We start from the raw sequence: 19,874 nt of genomic DNA, 5'->3' as shown, positions 1-19,874 counted from the left end.
AGGACTTGTAAGTTAGAGGTCAACGTTACAATCAATAATATTTTTGTCAACTACTAAGGTATAGTGCATGGTAGTGACAAAAACCTTCAAGAAAGTTATCTAGTTATATGAATTGATTAAAAGACTTGAGAATTGTTCAAAAGCACGAGGATATTCATTGTGATAGGTAAAGTACTATTTATCTTGCAAAGAACCAGGTTCATCATTCCAAGCACGTCAATTTTTTATTATATTTTGCTCAAGAAATTATGGATCAAAAGAGATATTCAACCACAAAAAATTGGTGCTTCAAATAATATAGCTGACATGCTCACAAAAATTGTCTTACGAATCAAGTTTCAACACTGCTTAAACATAGTCAATATCACTTAATGTTAAGTACCCTCGCAGTGCATGGCATCATATGACTTATTGAAGGCATCATTGAGTGATCACTAGGATTGGATAGAAAAATCTCCCAAGATTAGAGATTTATAGTAGTTTGTCTAGATTTCGCTCATCCTCTATCTCCATAACTATGGTGACCTCTAACCACCAACTTACACTCTCCAACTATCTCTTTAACTCTACAGCTCCAAACCTCCAACTTCACACATAATGGCACCATTTAGTCCCTGTAAATAGAAGGCTCCCTCCATTGTTGAAAAAATCAAGTGAGAGTGAGATTAATTGAGTGTGTGAGAAGTGAGCAACTTGCAAGAGAGAAAAGAGATAGAGAGCTTTGTCTTGATTTTGTATTGAGGTTTTGGTGGGTGATTGTATCATTCCTTCAATATAGTGAAATTCACCATGGACATACCGCGTTAACAAACAGATTTACATGGTTCCTCAATCAGGTTCGTCAACGGAGCAGCAGATTTCACCATATTTTACCGTTGAAATCTGGGAGAAAATGTATCTGAAGTGGTGGCCAGTGTGATGCTTGTGAAGAAAGCAAATGGGAAGTGGAGAAAACGTGTAGACTTTACCACCCTAAATAAAGCTTGTCTGAATGATAGATACCCCTCGTGAGAATTAATCAACTTGTGGATTCAACGGTCGACCATCATATGTTGAGTTTTTTAGATTCGTTTTCCAGGAATCACCAAATTAAGATGAAAGATGAAGTTAAAGAGAGAACATATTTCATCACATATTGTTATAAAGTGATGCTTTTTGGATTAAAAAATGCTAAAACAACTTATCAAAAATTGGTTGCTAAAGTCTTTTGGATTTAAAATTGGTCACTGGTCGGAAGGTAGAGGCCAACATTGATGATACGGTGGTTAGAAGTGTGAGATCAGTTGATGATACATGGGATAGCGAACTCAGTCGCATCATACCCTTGCAAACTCAAAGCATCATGGCGAACTTCATTTTTTGGTGAACTGGCCCAAATTTTTAATCAGATAATCAAGTAAATGCCGATAAGGGTTTTTTTTTTAATCGAATTCACAATAAGTAATTGCAAATAAAAGATGCAGAAAATAACAAAAACGCTATAGTAATGAAGTGTCAAACCTTTCTCATAAATAGCGCTTAGTAGTGGATTCCTATAATAGCAAGAAAACACCATTCATGAGATTAAAGCATGATTGTCATTGACTTGGAGAAACCAACAGAGTGCATGCACAAGAAGGTGATATATTCTAACAAATTAGACCATCTAATTATATCATGACTAAAGAAAAGCTGACGTTATTTATTACACAACACTAACTCCAGATGGAGAATGAACATACTGAATGGTAACTCTCACTGGCTAGCACAAGATGCCTTCCCTCCATAATACCATGCTACTGTCACCATCGCTCTCCTTCAAGTACCACTGCAATATCAATTACAAATTGAAAATCATATCAAGCGTCAAATTTGCACGTGGAGAAAGAAGAATTAAGGCATAGAGCTGCAAGACTAGTTGAAAACCTGTCAGTGACAACATCTTCCAGAAGATAGCAGCACATACTCCAGGACTGGAACGTAAAAGATGGCACCTATTCCAAAGCAATCTAACAAAACCTCCTCACAGAAACCTCTAGGATTTAAAATCCATGGATTTCTGAATGTTGATAGAGTTCGTAAGTTTCAACATTATCAAACTGGCTCCTTGAAGCTTCAAATATATTCTTATTGTCACTAATTGCAGCCCCAGTTTTGTTTTTCAGAAACCTCAGGCAGTGTTTGAACTAGTCAAACTGACAATTATTGCCCCAATAAGTGTTCAATAGGTTTTTATGATGATGAGTCTGCTTAAGTACGTCGTATTGACAACACCCAAACACCATGGAAAATGATACAAGGTTGCAACCCACTGTGATGAACAAGATTACCTGGAAGATGCGTTCTTGCAATTCTAGTTATGACCATCAATTCTTGGCCCTAACAAGTTGTATACAGAGCTCTTTTCAGGTCAGAAAATGTCACATTTAAGGTAGCCTGCAAAACTCCTCGTACACTTAAATGAGTTTAAGGTTCAATGGAGACATGCCAACAATAACAAATGACATTCCCTCTAAGCTACACTGCACTCCAACCAGCTCTCTTCCCTATTCCCCTTTCCTTCATCAGTTCCCTTGCTCTTTCAGCCTCATCCCATTTTCCCATAGAACCATACATGTTGGAAAGCATTATATAGTACCCATCATTTTCTGGGTCAGATTCAATAGCACATTTTGCCACCCTTATTCCTATCTCAATTTCATTATGAATTTTACAAGCACTTAACAAAGTTCCCCAAACACCTCCATCAGGACAAATTGGCATTGACTGAACCAGATCTTCAGCTTCTTGTAGGTTACCTGATCTTCCAAGAAGATCTGCCATACAAGAAAAATGCTTTAGATTGGGTTTTATAGAATAATATTGCATTCTATCGAACAGTTGCTTCCCTTCATCAACATATCCTGCATGAGTGCAAGCTGAGAGAAGTGATAGAAAGGTAATTGCATTCGGTTTAACATTTGATTGCTCCATTTGTTGGAAAACCTCCATTGCAGAATTTGCATCTCCATGCAGTCCATAACCTGAGATCATTACATTCCAAGAAATGACATCTTTCTCCTTCATTGAGTTGAACAATTCTCTCGATTGTTCAAGCTGACCACATTTTGCATACATATCAACCAATGCAGTACCAAGAGAAACATTGAGCTCAAATCCTCCTTCCTTAATATATTGGTGAACCATTTTTCCTTTCTCTAAGGATGGGAGATGACAGCAAGCTGAAAGAACTATAACCAATGTTGCTGAATTAGGTTTTAATTTTTCTGAAATCATTTCATCGAATAATGTGATAGCCTCTGCGTAGTGCCCACTGTGAGTATATGATGACATCAAGGTGTTCCATGTGACAACATCTCTCTGCGTCCTACAAAACATTTTCCATGCAATGGACGAATTACCACCTTTTCCGTAAATGTCTATAAGTGAATTGGCGATTGAGACATCTTCATCCACTGAATTCTTAATTATGTAACAATGAACTGATCGACATAGATTAATCAGTCCCAATTTAGAGCACGAAGAAATTACAGAGACCAGGCTGTTTGAATCAGCTTCAATGCCTAGATCTCTCATCTCCCTAAATAATTCTATACACTTCCCTTCTATTCCCATCTTACCATATCCAAAAACCATAGTGTTCCATGACTCTTTACTCCATTCATGTACACCATCAAAAAGCTTCTCTGCGGGGTTTAAAGTTCCAAACTTGCAATACATGGATAACAAAGCATTGTTAACCGTATCGTCCAAAACATAGTTTCTCCTTACAATAAGTCCATGAAAGGCTTTTCCCTCTCTCACCATCATGGAATTACCAAAACCCAAAAGGATGCAACTTAAAACAATCCCATCTGGATACACATCATCAACCTGCATATCCCAAAACAGGGTTAAGCACTCATTCATAAACCCAAATCTTGCACAAACACCAATTACTGATGTCCATGAGAAAACATCTTTATCCACAACTTGACAAAAAGAATTATGAGCCTCTTCAACATTCCCACACTTGGAATACATTGACAAAAGAGAAGATTGAACAACTTGAGAGCACCCAAGTCCAGTTTTCACAGCTAAACCATGCAGACACCTTCCTGCAATCATAGCACCCAAATTCCCACAAGCTTGAAACCCACCTTCTAGTGTCCTAGAATTAACCTTCTCACCATCCCCACCAATCCTACGCATCTCAAAAAGACACTCCAAACCCTTCTCACTGTCATCATTATGCACATACCCAATTACAAGTGCAGTCCAAGACACCACATCTCTAACAACAATTTCATCAAACATAAGAGATGCATCCTCCATAACCCCACATTTCGCGTACATGTAAACAAAAGATGACCCAACCGCAGAATTTTCAGCAAAAAGGCCAGATTTTGAGACCAACCCATGAATGTATTTCCCCTCTTCAAGCCACAAAAGCTCGGCACAAGTGGCTACAATCATGGGAATTGTAAATTGGTTTGGTGGGGTATTATCATACCGCATTTGGATGTAAAAGTCAAAAGCTTTGAAGTAATTCCCATTGGAAAAGTGAGATTTGATGATTGAATTCCAAAGAAAGGTGTCTTTTTGATTTGTTGAGTCAAAAACATAGGTGGATGAATGGGGTTTTCTGAAAGATGCATAGAGAGAGATAAGTTTTGATGATATAAAAACATTGTTTGCATTGCCAGTAGTGATTATGAGAGCATGGGATTTGTGTAGAGATTGGAGAGTTTGGTTCTGGTTAGAGAGAAATGAGTCTATGTGACAGTTAAGGTAGTTAGAAGATGAATGGTAAGAAATTTGAAAAGGAGAGGGAAAAAGGCGTCTAAAGAGATGGTGGGCGGGTTTAAGGATTACCATGTCTCTGTCTCGGATCGCAGATAGAGGGGATGACCGTATAAATTATTGTGCTGTAGTTGTAGTATTAGTCCTTTTTCTAAATTTTAATTGCAGGAGAGACATTAATGTCTCCCTTGGTCTTCGGATTTTCTAATAAACTAGTTTAAGTTATCCCAATTTATACATAGAATTCTCTGAGAAATAACACATTGGTTTTGAGAAAGATTCGAGTACCATTTCGGAAAGAGAGCAAATCCCATTAACTTAGTGGTGCACTACTTGTTTTTACATTTATAAACACAAGCATATAGACTTAACTATGGATTTACATATTCATATAGTTTTTCCTCTTATTTAGCCTCTTCAAAAAACATTTTTACTTAACCCTGCCGGGAGGTGGCCTTTTGTGGGGGAGTCTTGTTGTGAGCTTCCACACCTGTCTCTGTGAAGGTCCATGAGGTTTAATATGGTTACTTCCTCATGGACAGAGGAGGAACCTGGCCTTGGTTGAGTGGGTTTAGTAGATTACTTGCTGCTAAACACAGCTCTTTCCTCTTGCCTCTTGCCTCTTGCCTCTTGCCTCTTGCAGTGGCAAAAATAAATTCTTTATGTCAACCATGCGGTGCTATGGATAGCAAAAGGATTTTAGAGATTGACCCCAAAAGTCTTTATACGAGCTGCCTGCATTAAATAGCAGCACTAGGACATCCAACTGGGCTTCAGGACACAAAAGGAACCATGGCAAGGACCACATTTTACATCACATGCAAGGATACAGCCCAGGTGTTTACTGTTTAGCTCAAGAACAAAACATACAAAATAAAAATCCTCGAAAGCGTACAACGATTGCTTAATTTCCTCCTTCCTCTTTACTCTGCCCTTTTCCGCCAACCGACACATCAAACTCTCCATGGAAAATCTTCTATCGTTCAACATCATCGTCCTTTTGTTTGTTTGTGCAGTCAAAAAATCAATACCACTACGGAGTGCGCTACCTACAGCCTGCAGAATTTATTACCTGCAGCATGCAGAATCTATTTAATATGAGAGGGAGTGATGCTATTATTATATTTATGTGAATATAAATTTATTATTAATAAATATTTAATTTATTTTAATATTAAATTAATAAATATTTATGGATTTAAAGTAAAGATAAAGTTTATGGAATAAAAATATTTTATAAAGATAATTATAAAGTTGTTATAATTATAAAATTTTTATTGTATTAAAGCTTTGTTTCTAAAATATTTATGAAGGATGCTCTCTTGCATACTGGATATTTATTAAAATCGTAAAGACCGGTACATGTTATGTTTTTTTATTTATAAAAGAAAACAATTGTTCTCATAAGTTGAGATATAAGATATTCCTAGTACTAATATGTAGGTATTTGTCATAAGACATGTATACTGAACTGGTCCACTTAAAAATTTCATATAAAAAGATCATCTACGTCTATGAAAAGACTCATGTAATGATTGCATGTTATTATAATCAAGATAAAGAAAAGGTAGACATTAGATATAATATGAACTATATAAAAATACTTAAGTGACTAAGAGAGAATTAATCACCTTAGATGAATTAAAAAACATATTTTTTATTTATTCTCAAATAGTATTTATAGAGAAATTCTTGGTCAAGAAAGAATAAAATTTGAAAAAAATTCTAAATCTTATTCAAACGATCAATGATATTATGTAAAGAAAAAACATGATTTAATATGATAAATATATTTTATGTTTTAATATTAAATCAAAACGTTACTAATACAAATATATTAATTATATTAAGAAATTAATCACTCAAAAATAAAATTAAATCACTAAAAACTTTTCTAATATATATGTATATCTCCATCGACCAACTATACAATACAAGGAATAAAGCAGTTAAGCCTGGAATATAATTCATTCATGAGTATAACACTCTCCCTCCATATGCATTAGACTGATGGAAGGAGCACAAAAAAGACCTGAACTTAAGTGATCATAGCGATGAATGTGGTTTCCAAATACTTATTCAAGCAGTTCCATTTACCATGTTTTCTTTCTAATAAAAACTGTTTAATCACTCTTCAGCTTTGACTCCCTTTTCAACTCCCTCAAATTCCTAGTTACATAATTCCTCACCATTCAAACAACTTCCAAAAGGCTTTGATTTGAGGTAGAGCAAAGGACTGTGAGTTCTACATCCATGCCTATGATGGTGTAGAAAAAGGGCAGTTCAGCTTTCATTCAGTAACATACGAATAAGCAATTTTTGGATAAGCCTATAATTAATATAGAATATAATAAATAAATTAAAACTAAATGTGCATATACATGCAGAGACACAGAGGAGCATCCAAAACTCTGTCAGCAACAAAAGGAATGCAACAATCACAGAAAAATTTCTCCAGTTTTTGCAGTGCAAACTTTCCAAATAGGAGATTGCAAGTGTTACCTAACCAGTTTCCTCAGAGATGAGGGGATTGAATTGATCTACTTTCTCGCCTCTCAATAATTAAATTAGTACATTTATAAGCTTCGAATTGTCTTCAGTGCACGCAAGTTGCAATCTAAATAGAGAAATCAGAAACTCCTGAGTTCTCCTCATCATTCTAGGTAGGTATTTCAATCTGACTTAGTACCGTTTCCATGGCTTGCTTGCTTTGATAAAGGATGACTGTCAATGAAGAAAGACTTTAAGTGCTTATACAGCTCCTTAGGCCTCTCTGCATTGAGTGCATGACCGACATTCTTTATTATCACTAATTCTGCATTATCTCCGATGTGCCTGCACAGGTCAATGAAGAAAAATCATTAACTTATTATTGCATCAACTAGCACAGTTACTAACCACAAAAGTCCCAGTTGATTGCTGAATAGATGACCGTATAAGGAAGGGGAGTAGGTAGAGCAGGTTCCAAGATTGTCCAAAAGTGGATGTTTTTATGTTCTTTCCTATTAGATAGATATGAAAACTTGAAAAGTACACTAAGCTGAACAGGTACTCAAGAATTGATTACCTTTCTAATCTGTGTGCCAATTCCAGGGGGAAAACCTGGTCATGTTCTCCCCAGATTATTAGTGTGGGCTGCATAGAGGAAAAATACTCCTTTTAGAAGGTGCTCAAGAAGATCAACAACAGCTAAATTTGAACCAGAAAATATTCACACATATATGTATTGGAATTGAAAGAGGTGTTAATATTACAGTACCTGAGTTATCTTAGGAAGATCTGACATCTTTCTATCTTTGTGTAATGCCTGGATTAATTCTTCCTTCTCTTGACGGAAATCAGTGCACATTACCTGTTCACAAAACAAAAATGATGACAAAACTTCCAAACACGACTCATTCTACTTCAGAACAACTTACACGCAACATAAACGAATAGTGTGCAAATTTGAGACAAAAAAAAAAAGACGAAAATGAAATAGCACTCGATGTGACAGAATTCCACTTTCTGCAGCAACGAGATGTCTTTTGAGTCACATGCACTCGGTCAATGAACTACAGTCAACACACATCAAGGGCCTCTTTGAAGGCCTTTGACATGATGCCGAAGATGAGAATGGCGAGGCCAGGTGAAAAAATCGAAAAACAAAAATGCAGCAACCTCTAGAAAAGACTAGCTACATTAATGAGAAATCTGCGAAGACATATGCAATTCATATTAACTTCTCAATCTTCAGGCCAAGTAGCATGGAATTTCAAAGCCCTCGCTATTCTTTCTAATTAACTTGAAATTCTCTTGCAGGAATGTCTTAGTACTACTCTTAAAGACCATCACCTCTGCAGCTTTGGCTTCTTTGGATATCATGATTCTATATAATAAGCAGCCTAACAGATTTCCTAATCAGTTGTTTATGATCATCTCAAAATCACTCTTAGTACAATAGCTATGCTTCTTGTCCGAAAATGACATAACATCTGCCTCCTTGTTCAGGCACTTCCTGTTGCAGTTTCGACTTTATAAATGGACAATTTTAGTTTTATAAAACTGCAACGTGACTGATTGATCTTGCATTAAGAGTTGATCATGAACGACCTCTTTAAAATATGAGTGGGATATTCAAATGGGCATGTCAAAAGTAAAAAAGAAAAGAAAAAGAACACTGCTCATTTTGCAGATTTACGAATACACTCTCTTTTGCCCCGCTATTTTTCATGCCATGCGAGCTCTTTCTCTCTAAAATTCACAGCAATCAAATTATCTGCTGCAGGCTCATTCAGGGCCAAACTTTTTCTCACCTACGCTCAATGGTAGATACAGAGTTAAGCTGCATTAACAACTACTCTGTCCAGCGCAATGAAATTGTGTCCCCCCACAGAAAAGGATAGGTAAGAGTCACCACTAGGGTCATTAAAAACAATGCAATAAAACTGTGCCCATGCACAAAAGGAAAGGTCGGTAGACTAAAATGTGTACGCGTCATAGCTTACTGAATTAACAAGGTAGTTAGCAATCAAATCACACATTCAACTTCAATGAATATGACAATTTTTTGCTAAAATCCTAAAGAATTAAATACAACTATTTTCCTTACCAAGTTTAAAACACATTTGTTTTTAATCTGAAAGTATAATCAATACTCTTCCACAAATGAATCTACAAAGTCTCAAACGTATTACATGTGTGTTCAAAGCAACATCTAAGATCATCATAACTTCATTGCTAGGAAAGCATTGACGATTATGCACTATTGAAAGGGTTCGTCTGACGCATGCTGTTTTTGGCCGTTGGTTCAATCTAAAAGTCGAGAATTCAGACGTGAAGGATAGTGAATTTTTCAAAACGTTTTTATGAATATGAAGTGTAAACTAATGAAGTGCACATTTTAGCTTTTCTCACATTAAAGAAAAAAAGAAAATGCAAACTCTTTTTCTTCTTTTTTCTTAGTTTTAAAGCAAGAGATGTCATCTATCCAACTTTGAAGTGTGCACCGAACTCATGAAAGCTTGAAACTAACCTCGATAAAATCTTGAAGAAAACAAGAGGGCATACTGGATGGTGGTTTATAAAAAGACAACCGCACCAACTGTCTAGCTTTTTCAGGTGTTTGTGGAATCAAGACCTCAGCAGCTTCCTCAATACTTGTCACCACCTTAAACACCCCTCCTTCACCCACATCCTTCTCTTCAAAACACACCCCGGCACATCCTAGAGCCACGCGCCCCACGCGCTCTTTAAACTGTGCCGCCATGCTATACGCCACGAACCCGCCATAGCTCAGCCCAAACACGTCCATCTTGGTTACTTTTTGGGCCTCCATTAGGCTCATAACGCATTGCGCTTGGAACGACTCGGACCTTTCTGCTCTTGTTGTGTAGGATTCTCCGAAGAATAGGAGGTCCGGTACATAAACGTTGAATCTGGGCATGAACTGGGGGATTAGACCGTTGAATTGCCACATTGCGTTGGCACCGAAGCCGTGGATTAATAGTAACGTAGGTCTTGATGGTTTGTGTCTCTTTGGGATCCAACAGTGCATGATCGTGCCGTCGCCGAGGTCGGTTGTGGATGATTTTAGGCCTGCTCGAGTGAAGGAGTAACGGTAGCATGAGTCCTGTGTTGCAGCAAAACTAAAGCACTTTGCCATCGGGGTAAGTTTCTTTAGGGGAGGAGATTAGCGAGGGATAGGGGGTTCTTGTGCGGTTTTAGTTTCAGAAATATTTTGTGATCAGCTTGGTGAGAAATAAAAGATTGTGAAAGAATTATACGGATTCTATTATGATGAGAATATATGAAAAAACGTGACCGAAAGAGAAAGATGATCGGTGGTGGTGGTGGTGGTGGTCTTCTATGGGGATGGGGGGATAAAACATTTTAAGTTACTCCAGAGGTGGTTCTCTAATTTCTTGTTTTGTAGATTTTTCTTCTTCTTTTTTTCTCCTGTAGAGGTGTTTTTATTTTTAGGCTTCGTAATAAGATAAGTAAAACTCTCTTCTTTTTACAATTACAGAACCTGGTTGTGCGGATCTGGTCCTTGTCTGAAACCATTTTTAAAAAACAAATCAACACAAAGTTAACTAAATTTAACCCAATTAATTGAACCGGTCAATTTACAATATAGTTAAAATTTAGTTTAATTTTTTATAAAAAAATAAATGAATTAACTGGAATTAATTTGTTCAACCTGAATCTTAAACCCGAACATGATTCTTTTTGGATTTTATAACTTTGTATTTTTTAGTAATATTATCTTGAATGTTAAAGGATTTTTTTATTTCATTCTTGTTAAAAAAATATCATTTTTCAGTTTTTTCATCTAAATTGTACCTTTTTGTGTTATATTAATTAATTTGGGTTAATATCTTTTTTTTCTTCTATTCAAGTTGAAAGCAATTTTTCTTGTCAACTTGTAAAAATAAAGTATGTATTGCTTTTTTACCTGAATTAGGAAAGTCTTTCGATTTGATTTTTTTTTTTTTTGAGTTGAATGAAGATATATAGAATGAATTTTGGTTCAATCATAAAGGGATTGTCTTATTCCTTTTTTTCTCATTTGTTAATTTCAATTTAGTCTATTTAATAATATAATAGTTTTAGACAAGAGCATATTGCTAAACTAAAATAATAATTTAAAAAATTTATAACTTTTTATTCGATTATGATATTCTTTTAAAATTTTTATAAAAGTTTCTAAAGGTTAATTTTTTTTGAAGTAGCTATAAAGTCAATAATTTGAGTATTAAATTTTTAAATTTTAAAAATTTTATAACAGGATTTTAATTTTGAAAATCTTGATAATTTTATGATTTTTTTTTATGAAATAATAGTACAATTAATCTTAAATTTAAATAAATATTACAATTAAAAACCGTGATATCAATGAAAAAAATTTCACGATTCTCAATGCATTCACGAATATACTATCTTGCCAAAAGGCCCAAAACTTTTGACTTAAATGTTATTTCACTATTTATTTATTTGCATTTTACATGCGAATTGCACAATTTATCCATTTATTTTATGAACCAATGAACGTGACCGATGGAATTGTTCATGTTTTTGGCTTTTTCTTGTTGTTTTTTCCAATGCTGACAGGGATCCATTGGATGATATTAATTTGTTGACGAGGAGAGGGCAATAAAGACCAGACGTGGAGGGAGCTTTACAAGATGACATTTGATCTAACTCTATACATGTCCTAATATCATTGCAAAACCAAGGAAAATTAGGGACGAATGTTTGAAACACCTTGCTCCATAGTTGAATATTCGAAACATTTGACTTGAAAGCTAGATCTCGTGTTTCAAGCATTCAATCTATTATTCTTCCTCTTGATTCTTTTTTTTTTTTTGGGGGGGGGGGGCAGTCTGCGATGAAACTAGTCGCATGTTCATCAGAAAAACTTAATTTTCCTATTATTAAGCGTATCAGCAGCAATGCAAGGAATAATTTATAATCAAGCACTGTGTTCTCTAGAATCAATATCGATGGATGAAATGTTATGTTATAGAACACACGATGACTAACCTCAATGAAGTCCCAGAGAAAACAAGAAGGCATGCTGGGTGGTGGTTTATAAAATGACAACCTCACCATCTCCCTGGCTTTCTCTGGTGTTTGCGGCAGCAAAATACTGACAGCCTCCTCCGCCGTTGTCACCTTACACACCTCCATGCTCCCCGCGTCCTTCTCTTCGAAACAAACCCCGGCACATCCTAGTGCCACGCGCCCCAAGCGCTCTTTAAACTGTGCCGCCATGCTATACGCCACGAACCCGCCGTAGCTCAGCCCAAACACGTCCATCTTGGCTACGTTTTGGGCTTCCATGAGGCTCATAACGCATTGTGCTTGGAACGACTCGGACCTTTCTGCCCGTGTTGTGTAGGATTCTCCGAAGAATAGGAGGTCCGGCACATAAACGTTGAATGTGGACATGAAATGAGGGATTAGACCGTTGAATTGCCACATGGCGTTGGCACCAAAACCGTGGATTAATAGTAGCGTGGGTATTGATGGGTTGTGCATCTTTGGAATCCAGCAGTGCATGATCGTGCCGTCGCCGAGATTGGTTGTGGATGATTTCAGGCCGGCTCGTTTAAAGCAGTACCTGTAGTATGAGTCTTGTGCTGCAACGAAACTGAAACACCTTGTCATCGTGGGTAGCAATGTGTACCTGTTTTTGGATTTTGGCTTCGCATATACTAGATAATTCAGGGGAAAAAACGTTTTGTCATGATTGGCTAGTGAAAAGAGTGAGAGTGAGAGACAGAGTGATAAAGGATTTTATTTTTATTTTTATTTTTATTTTTCGGTGCTTAAAGAAGCAACGAGATTGCTTTTAGTGGATGAAATTTTGGGTGTTGCAGTTGGACCTCTAATTTGTTCTTACAGAGGTTTCTTCTTCTTCTTCTTAGGTTCTCAGAACACAAATGAAAAAAGTATTTTCTCTCCAATGTGGCATGAACTTCATTCTGCCAATATTTCATTTTACATACAACCTGAATCATTATATCAAGTTAAATAGATAAAAAATAAGTAAAAAAAATCACTTTAAATAGACTTAAAATTAACTATTAGAATTAAAATGAAAAAAACTAAATTCATGAGATCAATATATAATTTAATAGAAATAAAATTATAAAACATAGTTCTTAAAACAACTAATGCTGAAAAATAAAATTAAAAAATAAACTAGATAATAAAAAAAAATTGTTAAATGATAAAATTAAAATTTAAAAAAAAACTAAACAAAAAAAATCAAAATGTTATTCAAGTTAATAGTTTAGCCACACATTTTAATATTATGTTAATAATATACTTAAATCATTGTCCCCACCATGCTGCAGAATCAAATTTATTTTAGATGTAAAAAATATATTTGAGTATTGTTTATGTATTTTTTAATAGAAAAAAATAAATTATGTGGGAATTGATTTGATGTGATTTGATTAATTGACAAGTTTAAAGACAACTTGAACGACCAGTAAAAATAATTTGATTAAAAAGAAATCAAGACGATATCTTTTTTAAGATATTAAAATGACAACATATTAGATCGACTCGGATCAACTCAGGCTAATCTGCCTCACCCGCTACTCGGATCATGTGACCTTAATAAACTTATATAAAGAAAATATTTTTTTATTAAACTTAATTCTCAATCAACTTGATGTTACATGATGAAATTGAAAACAAAACTCAACTAAAAAGATAAGTTGAGTCAGCCCACACTAATATACCAAACTTGGGTTATGAGACCATGATCAACTCATGTTAACCTATCTAATCCGTTACTCAGATTACGAGACCTTGATAAACTTATAAAAAAAATAATTTTTTTTTATTAAACATAATTCTCAATCAACTCGATATTACAAGATGAAATTGAAAACAAAACTTAACTAAAAAAACAAGTTGAGTCAACCTAGGTTAACATACCAAACGTGGGCTATGAGATCAAGATAAACCTGTAAAAAGCATATCAAAACAAATTATTAAACTCAATTCTCAATCAACTCGATTTTAAATCATGAAATTAAAAAAGGACACAAAAACCACTATAATCAACTGATAAAACTCGTGATCTAAATCATGAAATATGGATGACCGCATAGAACGTAAATAAAAATAAATTATAAAATTTGATTTTTAATCAACCTAATATTGAAAAATAAAATCAACTAAAAAAACAAAAACAAAACCCGAGTCAACCAATTTAACTCGCAACCCGAGTCATAAGAATGCGATAACCCTATACAAAGCAAATAAAAAAAATATAAAACTCAATTTTCAATCACTTCAATATTGAAGGATTAAATTAAGAAGAAAAATATCAAAAAATAACTTGAGTTAACCTGGGTTAACCTGTCAAACCTAAGTTAGAAGATCATGATAACTGCTTGAAAAACAAATAATTAAAATTTTAAACTTTAATTTTCAGTCATCTTAATATTGAAAGATAAAATTAAAAAAAATTAATTAAAAATTATAAAAAAACTAAATTAATCTAGTTAACTTGCAAAACTCACTATTTAGATTATAAGATTGTAAACTTTAAAATAAAATTATAAAAATTTTTTAAAACTTAATACTAGTTAAATATAATATTAGAAAATAATATTAGAAAAAATTAAAAAAAATCCCAAAAAAAGAGTTGATGATTACGGTGAAAAATAGCTAGGCATATTGGTATTTAGTCGTAAAGTAAAATGTTTTAGTATATTAATAATAAAGTAGATGTTAATGATGAAGAAAAGCACGTAAGAAAGAGAGGGACGGTGAAAATGACAAGTAAAGGGACTGTTCGGCAGTGCGCATAGAAAAGGGAAAATGTCATTGTCAGCAGTAGATGCCGTTTTGAGTAGTGTGTTTGCATTTGATTGGTTAATTTCGAGTTTTGTCAAAGAGTGGTCGCCGGTCAACAAGCTTTTTATTAAGTTAATTTATCTTCTCATGTGAAGGCCAAACCTGGATACCTACGAGGCCACGACTACGAGCATGCTGTCAATGCCGGTCACCGTCACAAGTCTCGGTCTTAACGTTTTACTATTTATTTATTTATTTAATTGTTTGATTAATCAACGAAACTGTGCGTTTCTCATGTGATTTCTCGAAGACGGCCATGAATGATTCAGTGGACTCGCACGTGTTTTCAACGGATGAGGTGTTCACAGCCCACCAATGAAATGGTCCTTCCTCCGCTGATATATTAACATTATATCCTACCCTCCATTATTGAATCCAAACGTAGCAACTTAAAGAGAAAATCAAAGGCAATGCTTCGAATTTTTATTTTTGTTAATAATAAATAAGAATTCACCTCGAAAGAGATGGGTTGGACGGTATGAAAATGATTTATTGTTGCGTTCGGTATGGTATTAAGAATTTAAAGATGGAGAGTTTATTTGGAGTTTTTAAAAATAATTTTTGTTTAAAAATTATTTTTAATATTAGGGTATCAAAACAATCTAAAAATACTAAAAAAAATTTACAAATTAATATTTTTAAAATATATTTAAAAAAAAACACGCAAGCAAAAAATGTCAAGAAAAGTAAGATTTAAAGGTAAAGTATCAGGGATGTTAAAAAATGTAAAAAGCGTCACAGGTATAAATTAAATCAATATTATTAAAAAATTAAATAATATTATACTTACAATCCAAAATAAAAAGCGTAAAAAAAACCCCTACAAATTGTGTCAAACATGCGTGAAAGAGATGAAAAGTTGCCCTTTTAATCCCTCCCTGTCCCCGTACGAAACATATCCTAAGATTTTGGGTTTGGGTTTCGTCACTTATTCTGCGTGTGTTTTTTAAATTTAAAATATATTAAAACAATATTTTTATTATCGTTAGAATATAATTTTTTTAAAAAAAAATAGTAAAAGTGCTGTTAACAACAATAGAAAAATAGTTTTTTTATATTTTTTGAAGAATCAAAACAATGAAAGATTCTAAAAGTTATATTTTTTTAATATACGAGTTTAACTATGAATTATCTGCCTAAGACGTAATAAAAAAAGAAAATAATTTAATAATATAGGGATCATTCTGGTTGGGCAACGATCACTGGGCTGGACCTGATATTAATAATGTCTGAGCCGGAGCTCAACTCTGCCTCTCTGAGCCTGTTGGCCGGCCCATCTCCAAATCCCCGCCTCCCTGCTTGTTATTCAATTTTGACGTTTTATATATCTTCTTCTCTCTTCTTTTCTTCTTCTCCGGTGAGATTCTACCAACCCCATGAGTTATGCATGATTCATGCTCTCATTAAAGAGAGTTCTTTAATGCTATGGGGAAAAAAAAGAAGAAAAAACACCATGAAGATCTGCCACTCATTAGTAAAGTGTATGGAAGGACCCATCAAGCGAGTAATTGGAGGTGGAAATACACTCTCACCTGTCTCTTTGACTTGGACTCGAGCTCAATGATTAACGAAAAGGTGGTTTGAAAGGCATCAAGTCTTTCTAAAAGATCCGAAAGTTACTGTAGTTCTTCTGTAATTTGTACGTAACAAAGAGAAAAAGGTTATGGCCGCTGTGTCTATATATCTTGAGTGAGAGAGTTTTGGCCGGATGGCTTTCTTTTCTCCGATATTGCCTGACAGATCTTAATTTTAATTCATTGTAAAGTTGATAAAAGAAATGACCCAAAATTTTTAATTTTTTTTTTGTTAATGCAATATATAAAGATAGGGTATAATTGAGGAGGCATTCTCATGCAAAATCTAATCAGGGGATGAGAGGTATAAGTATACACCTCCATCTACGTATATAAATAAATACAATTCCAGTTTTCCAGGACCAGTCACATTCATACCGTGGAGCACGACGGTGCAGTCATCAGAGAATGGGGACACGTGTCTCTGATCAAAGACACATGATCTTTAATTGCCTTGACTGCATAACTCGGTTTTGTATTGACCTAGAAGGATGACTCGAGAGTAACCCAGAGAGTCAGTGACCATTCAAGCGAATGAGCTAGAGCCAGGTCTACCATACGAGGCCCGCGAGCGAGCGAGCGGTAAAGATAGCTCGGAAGATTTCTATCACGTAAAGGTCTATCCTTGATTTGTTAGTGTGAGAGAGAGTTTCAGGAGTATTATTGAGGTTATTTTTAAAAATGTTTTTTAATTAAAAATATATTAAAATAATATTTTTTTTATTTTTAAAAATTATTTTTAATATTTAAATAAAATATTTAAAAAAATTTAAAATACACAAACAATAAAGTAGTCAGTCAGTGCTCCCTTCATTTTCAATGAATTAACAACCCGTGGACCAAGCTATTATGATGTTTTGACTTGTAGAGTTCTCCTAACGTACGCTACTATGTTTTTATTAAAAAAAAGAAAAAAGAAAAAAGAAAAGAAAAGGTAATGGTGAGCCTTTATTTTTATTTATTTTAATGAATAATGGGCGTCGTGGTGAGTTTTTTTATTAGCAAAGAAATGCTTGCTTATTTATTTGTTTATTGTTTCTCTCCATCTATGGAAAGCAACGATAAAGGTGCTTAACTTTACTTGGCATGGTAGGTTGATTCAGGAGGAATGAGTATAAAAAACTGTTATTAACAACGTTATTTTTCATTTTAAAATTTTTTTGTATAATATTTCTTAAAATTTTATTATTTAAAATTTAATTAGTTGGAGATTAAATTTCATGATTTTAAATAGGGCATTTTCAATATAATAACATGGGTTACGAGAAAGCTAACACAACTTAACATTTTTATTTATTTATTTATTTTACTTCATCATTTTATATTAGATTTTTTTTAAAAAATAAACTTTGTAATTTTATTTGTTTTTTTATTGGGTTATTTCAATATTATGATTTGAACTGTATTTTTTAATTAAAAATAATTTCAATTTTTTTTAACATTATTTTTACGAAAAGATAAAAACCCACCAAGTTATAACTCTAGACTGAATGAGTGTAGCTCGTGTGCCACTAACCCGGATTAAAGAGAGTGTCGTTGATGTTTACCAACTGAAATTGACAATTGCCTAAATGTTAGGCACTAGGCGGCCCCTTTATTCCACGGCTGCTGGTTTTGCTCTATAAAATTTTAGGGGGTGTTTGGTTTGGATATTGGTTTATATTAATTCTTTAAATTAATAATAGTATAATAACTCTAGTTATAAAATCTGAATTATCCCGATAAGCCAGTTCGGACCTGACTGGCCAAAGCATGGATCAATCCGAATTTTAAAAATAGAAAAAGGTTTGTCCTAGCCTAATCAGAAAAAACTTGAGTTAATTCGTGTCTAGAGTAAAAAACCTGTTGATTTATTTTTTTGTTAAAAAGATGTTTTGATCATTTAAAAAATAAAAATAAGGCTGACCTCTTCTCACTCACGACTCGGGTTTTGTCCCGAGTTGACTTTTTGGTTGGGTTTTAAAACTATGATAATAACTATTTTTATTTTTATATGTTTTAATTTATTATTTTTAAAATAAAAAGTTTTTTATATTAATATTTTAGGGATAAAAAATAAAAAATATAATTTTTAGAGATACGTGCTATCTTTAATCTTCTGTTTTAAAAGTATAACAATTCACTTTAAATTTATTAAAAAAAAATTATTTTTCTTTTTGAACTCTTTTGAAAGTTGAAATTGACAATGAAAGGAGAAGTATTATATTTTTGTTACAAGATCTACAACGATTTGGCTGAGACTAACCTTCCTTTTTTGATAGCCAAATATCACTTTCCACTTGACAAATGATCTCACTAGGCATGGATCATTATTTGGATTACAGGGGGTAATTTTTTATATATAATTTTTTTTTAAAAAATATTTTTTTAAATGTATTATTTTTTTATTTTTTAAACATGTTAAAAATTATATTTCTATTAAATATTTTTGTTGTTGATGGTGATTTGATATAAAAAATTATAAGATTTATAATAAAAATAATGATGATGAACCCAAATAATTATAATGAAAGGAAATATAATGATGGCTGTGATAGTTATAATATTAATTATAATAATGATGGTTGTACAATAAAAATTATTTTGTTACTAATAAAGTTATTAATAATGATTATTGTTATAGTGGTGGTGATATTATTACCGTATTGATAATATAATAATAATGATAAATAATAGTAGTAATTAAATTAGTTAAATAATAATATGTTGTGAGTTGGTAGTATAAAATAAAATATTTTTTTATCTTCAATGCGAAGTTAACTATATTTTTTTTCAAATTAACACGATTAAAAATTAACTAAAAAATAATTTTTATTAAATTTTTTTTTTCAGTATTTGTTTTATACTAGGAAATGGTAGAAAACATTTCCTAGATTTTTTTCCAGAATACAAACATTCTCTTAATTTTAATGAAAAACTTCAACTAAATGATAAGTAACACCAAGTATTGGTACTCTCATATGGCCTCGAATTGGAGCCAGTACTTAATACATTATTGCTTTGTATAGACATGCTACAGCAGGTTTTAAATTATATTAGAAAACAATTGCAAATTTTAAATGATTAATTTAATAACTTACTAGTAACCAAGTAACTTTTAATTCAATAACCTTTTGGAATAAGTTTTAAAATTTAATTTATAAATCGGGACCATGGTTTCACCTCAAGTATGTTTTT

At 33.3% G+C, this 19,874-nt stretch overlaps 2 protein-coding genes across 3 annotated transcripts; both read right to left on the bottom strand.

Moving 5' to 3' along the window:
• Positions 1-1,558: 1,558 nt before the first annotated feature.
• LOC133694246 (pentatricopeptide repeat-containing protein At4g39952, mitochondrial) lies at positions 1,559-4,980 on the bottom strand. The gene is made up of 2 exons (XM_062115740.1): positions 1,906-4,980; positions 1,559-1,807 (listed from the first exon to the last, which is right to left on the bottom strand). Exon 1 carries the CDS (start codon positions 4,834-4,836, stop codon positions 2,497-2,499), a length of 2,340 nt encoding a protein of 779 aa, XP_061971724.1. The 5' UTR covers positions 4,837-4,980; the 3' UTR covers positions 1,559-1,807; positions 1,906-2,496.
• Positions 4,981-7,096: 2,116 nt separating this feature from the next.
• Positions 7,097-13,180, bottom strand: LOC133693231 (uncharacterized). Of its 2 annotated transcripts, none has more exons than XM_062114409.1 (4): positions 12,286-13,180; positions 8,021-8,113; positions 7,829-7,896; positions 7,097-7,596 (listed from the first exon to the last, which is right to left on the bottom strand). In XM_062114409.1, exons 1-4 carry the CDS (start codon positions 12,910-12,912, stop codon positions 7,434-7,436), a joined length of 951 nt encoding a protein of 316 aa, XP_061970393.1. In that variant the 5' UTR covers positions 12,913-13,180; the 3' UTR covers positions 7,097-7,433. The 2 variants fall into 2 exon arrangements, with proteins under 2 accessions (XP_061970393.1, XP_061970392.1); XM_062114408.1 differs by lacking the exon at positions 12,286-13,180 and adding an exon at positions 9,776-10,879.
• Between the last annotated feature and the right edge of the window lie 6,694 nt (positions 13,181-19,874).

Source organism: Populus nigra, chromosome 5 (genome assembly GCF_951802175.1).
Source record: "Populus nigra chromosome 5, ddPopNigr1.1, whole genome shotgun sequence".
Classification (NCBI taxonomy): domain Eukaryota; kingdom Viridiplantae; phylum Streptophyta; class Magnoliopsida; order Malpighiales; family Salicaceae; genus Populus; species Populus nigra.
Note: the sequence above shows the minus strand (reverse complement) of the source record. Positions and strands in the feature narration are given on the sequence as shown.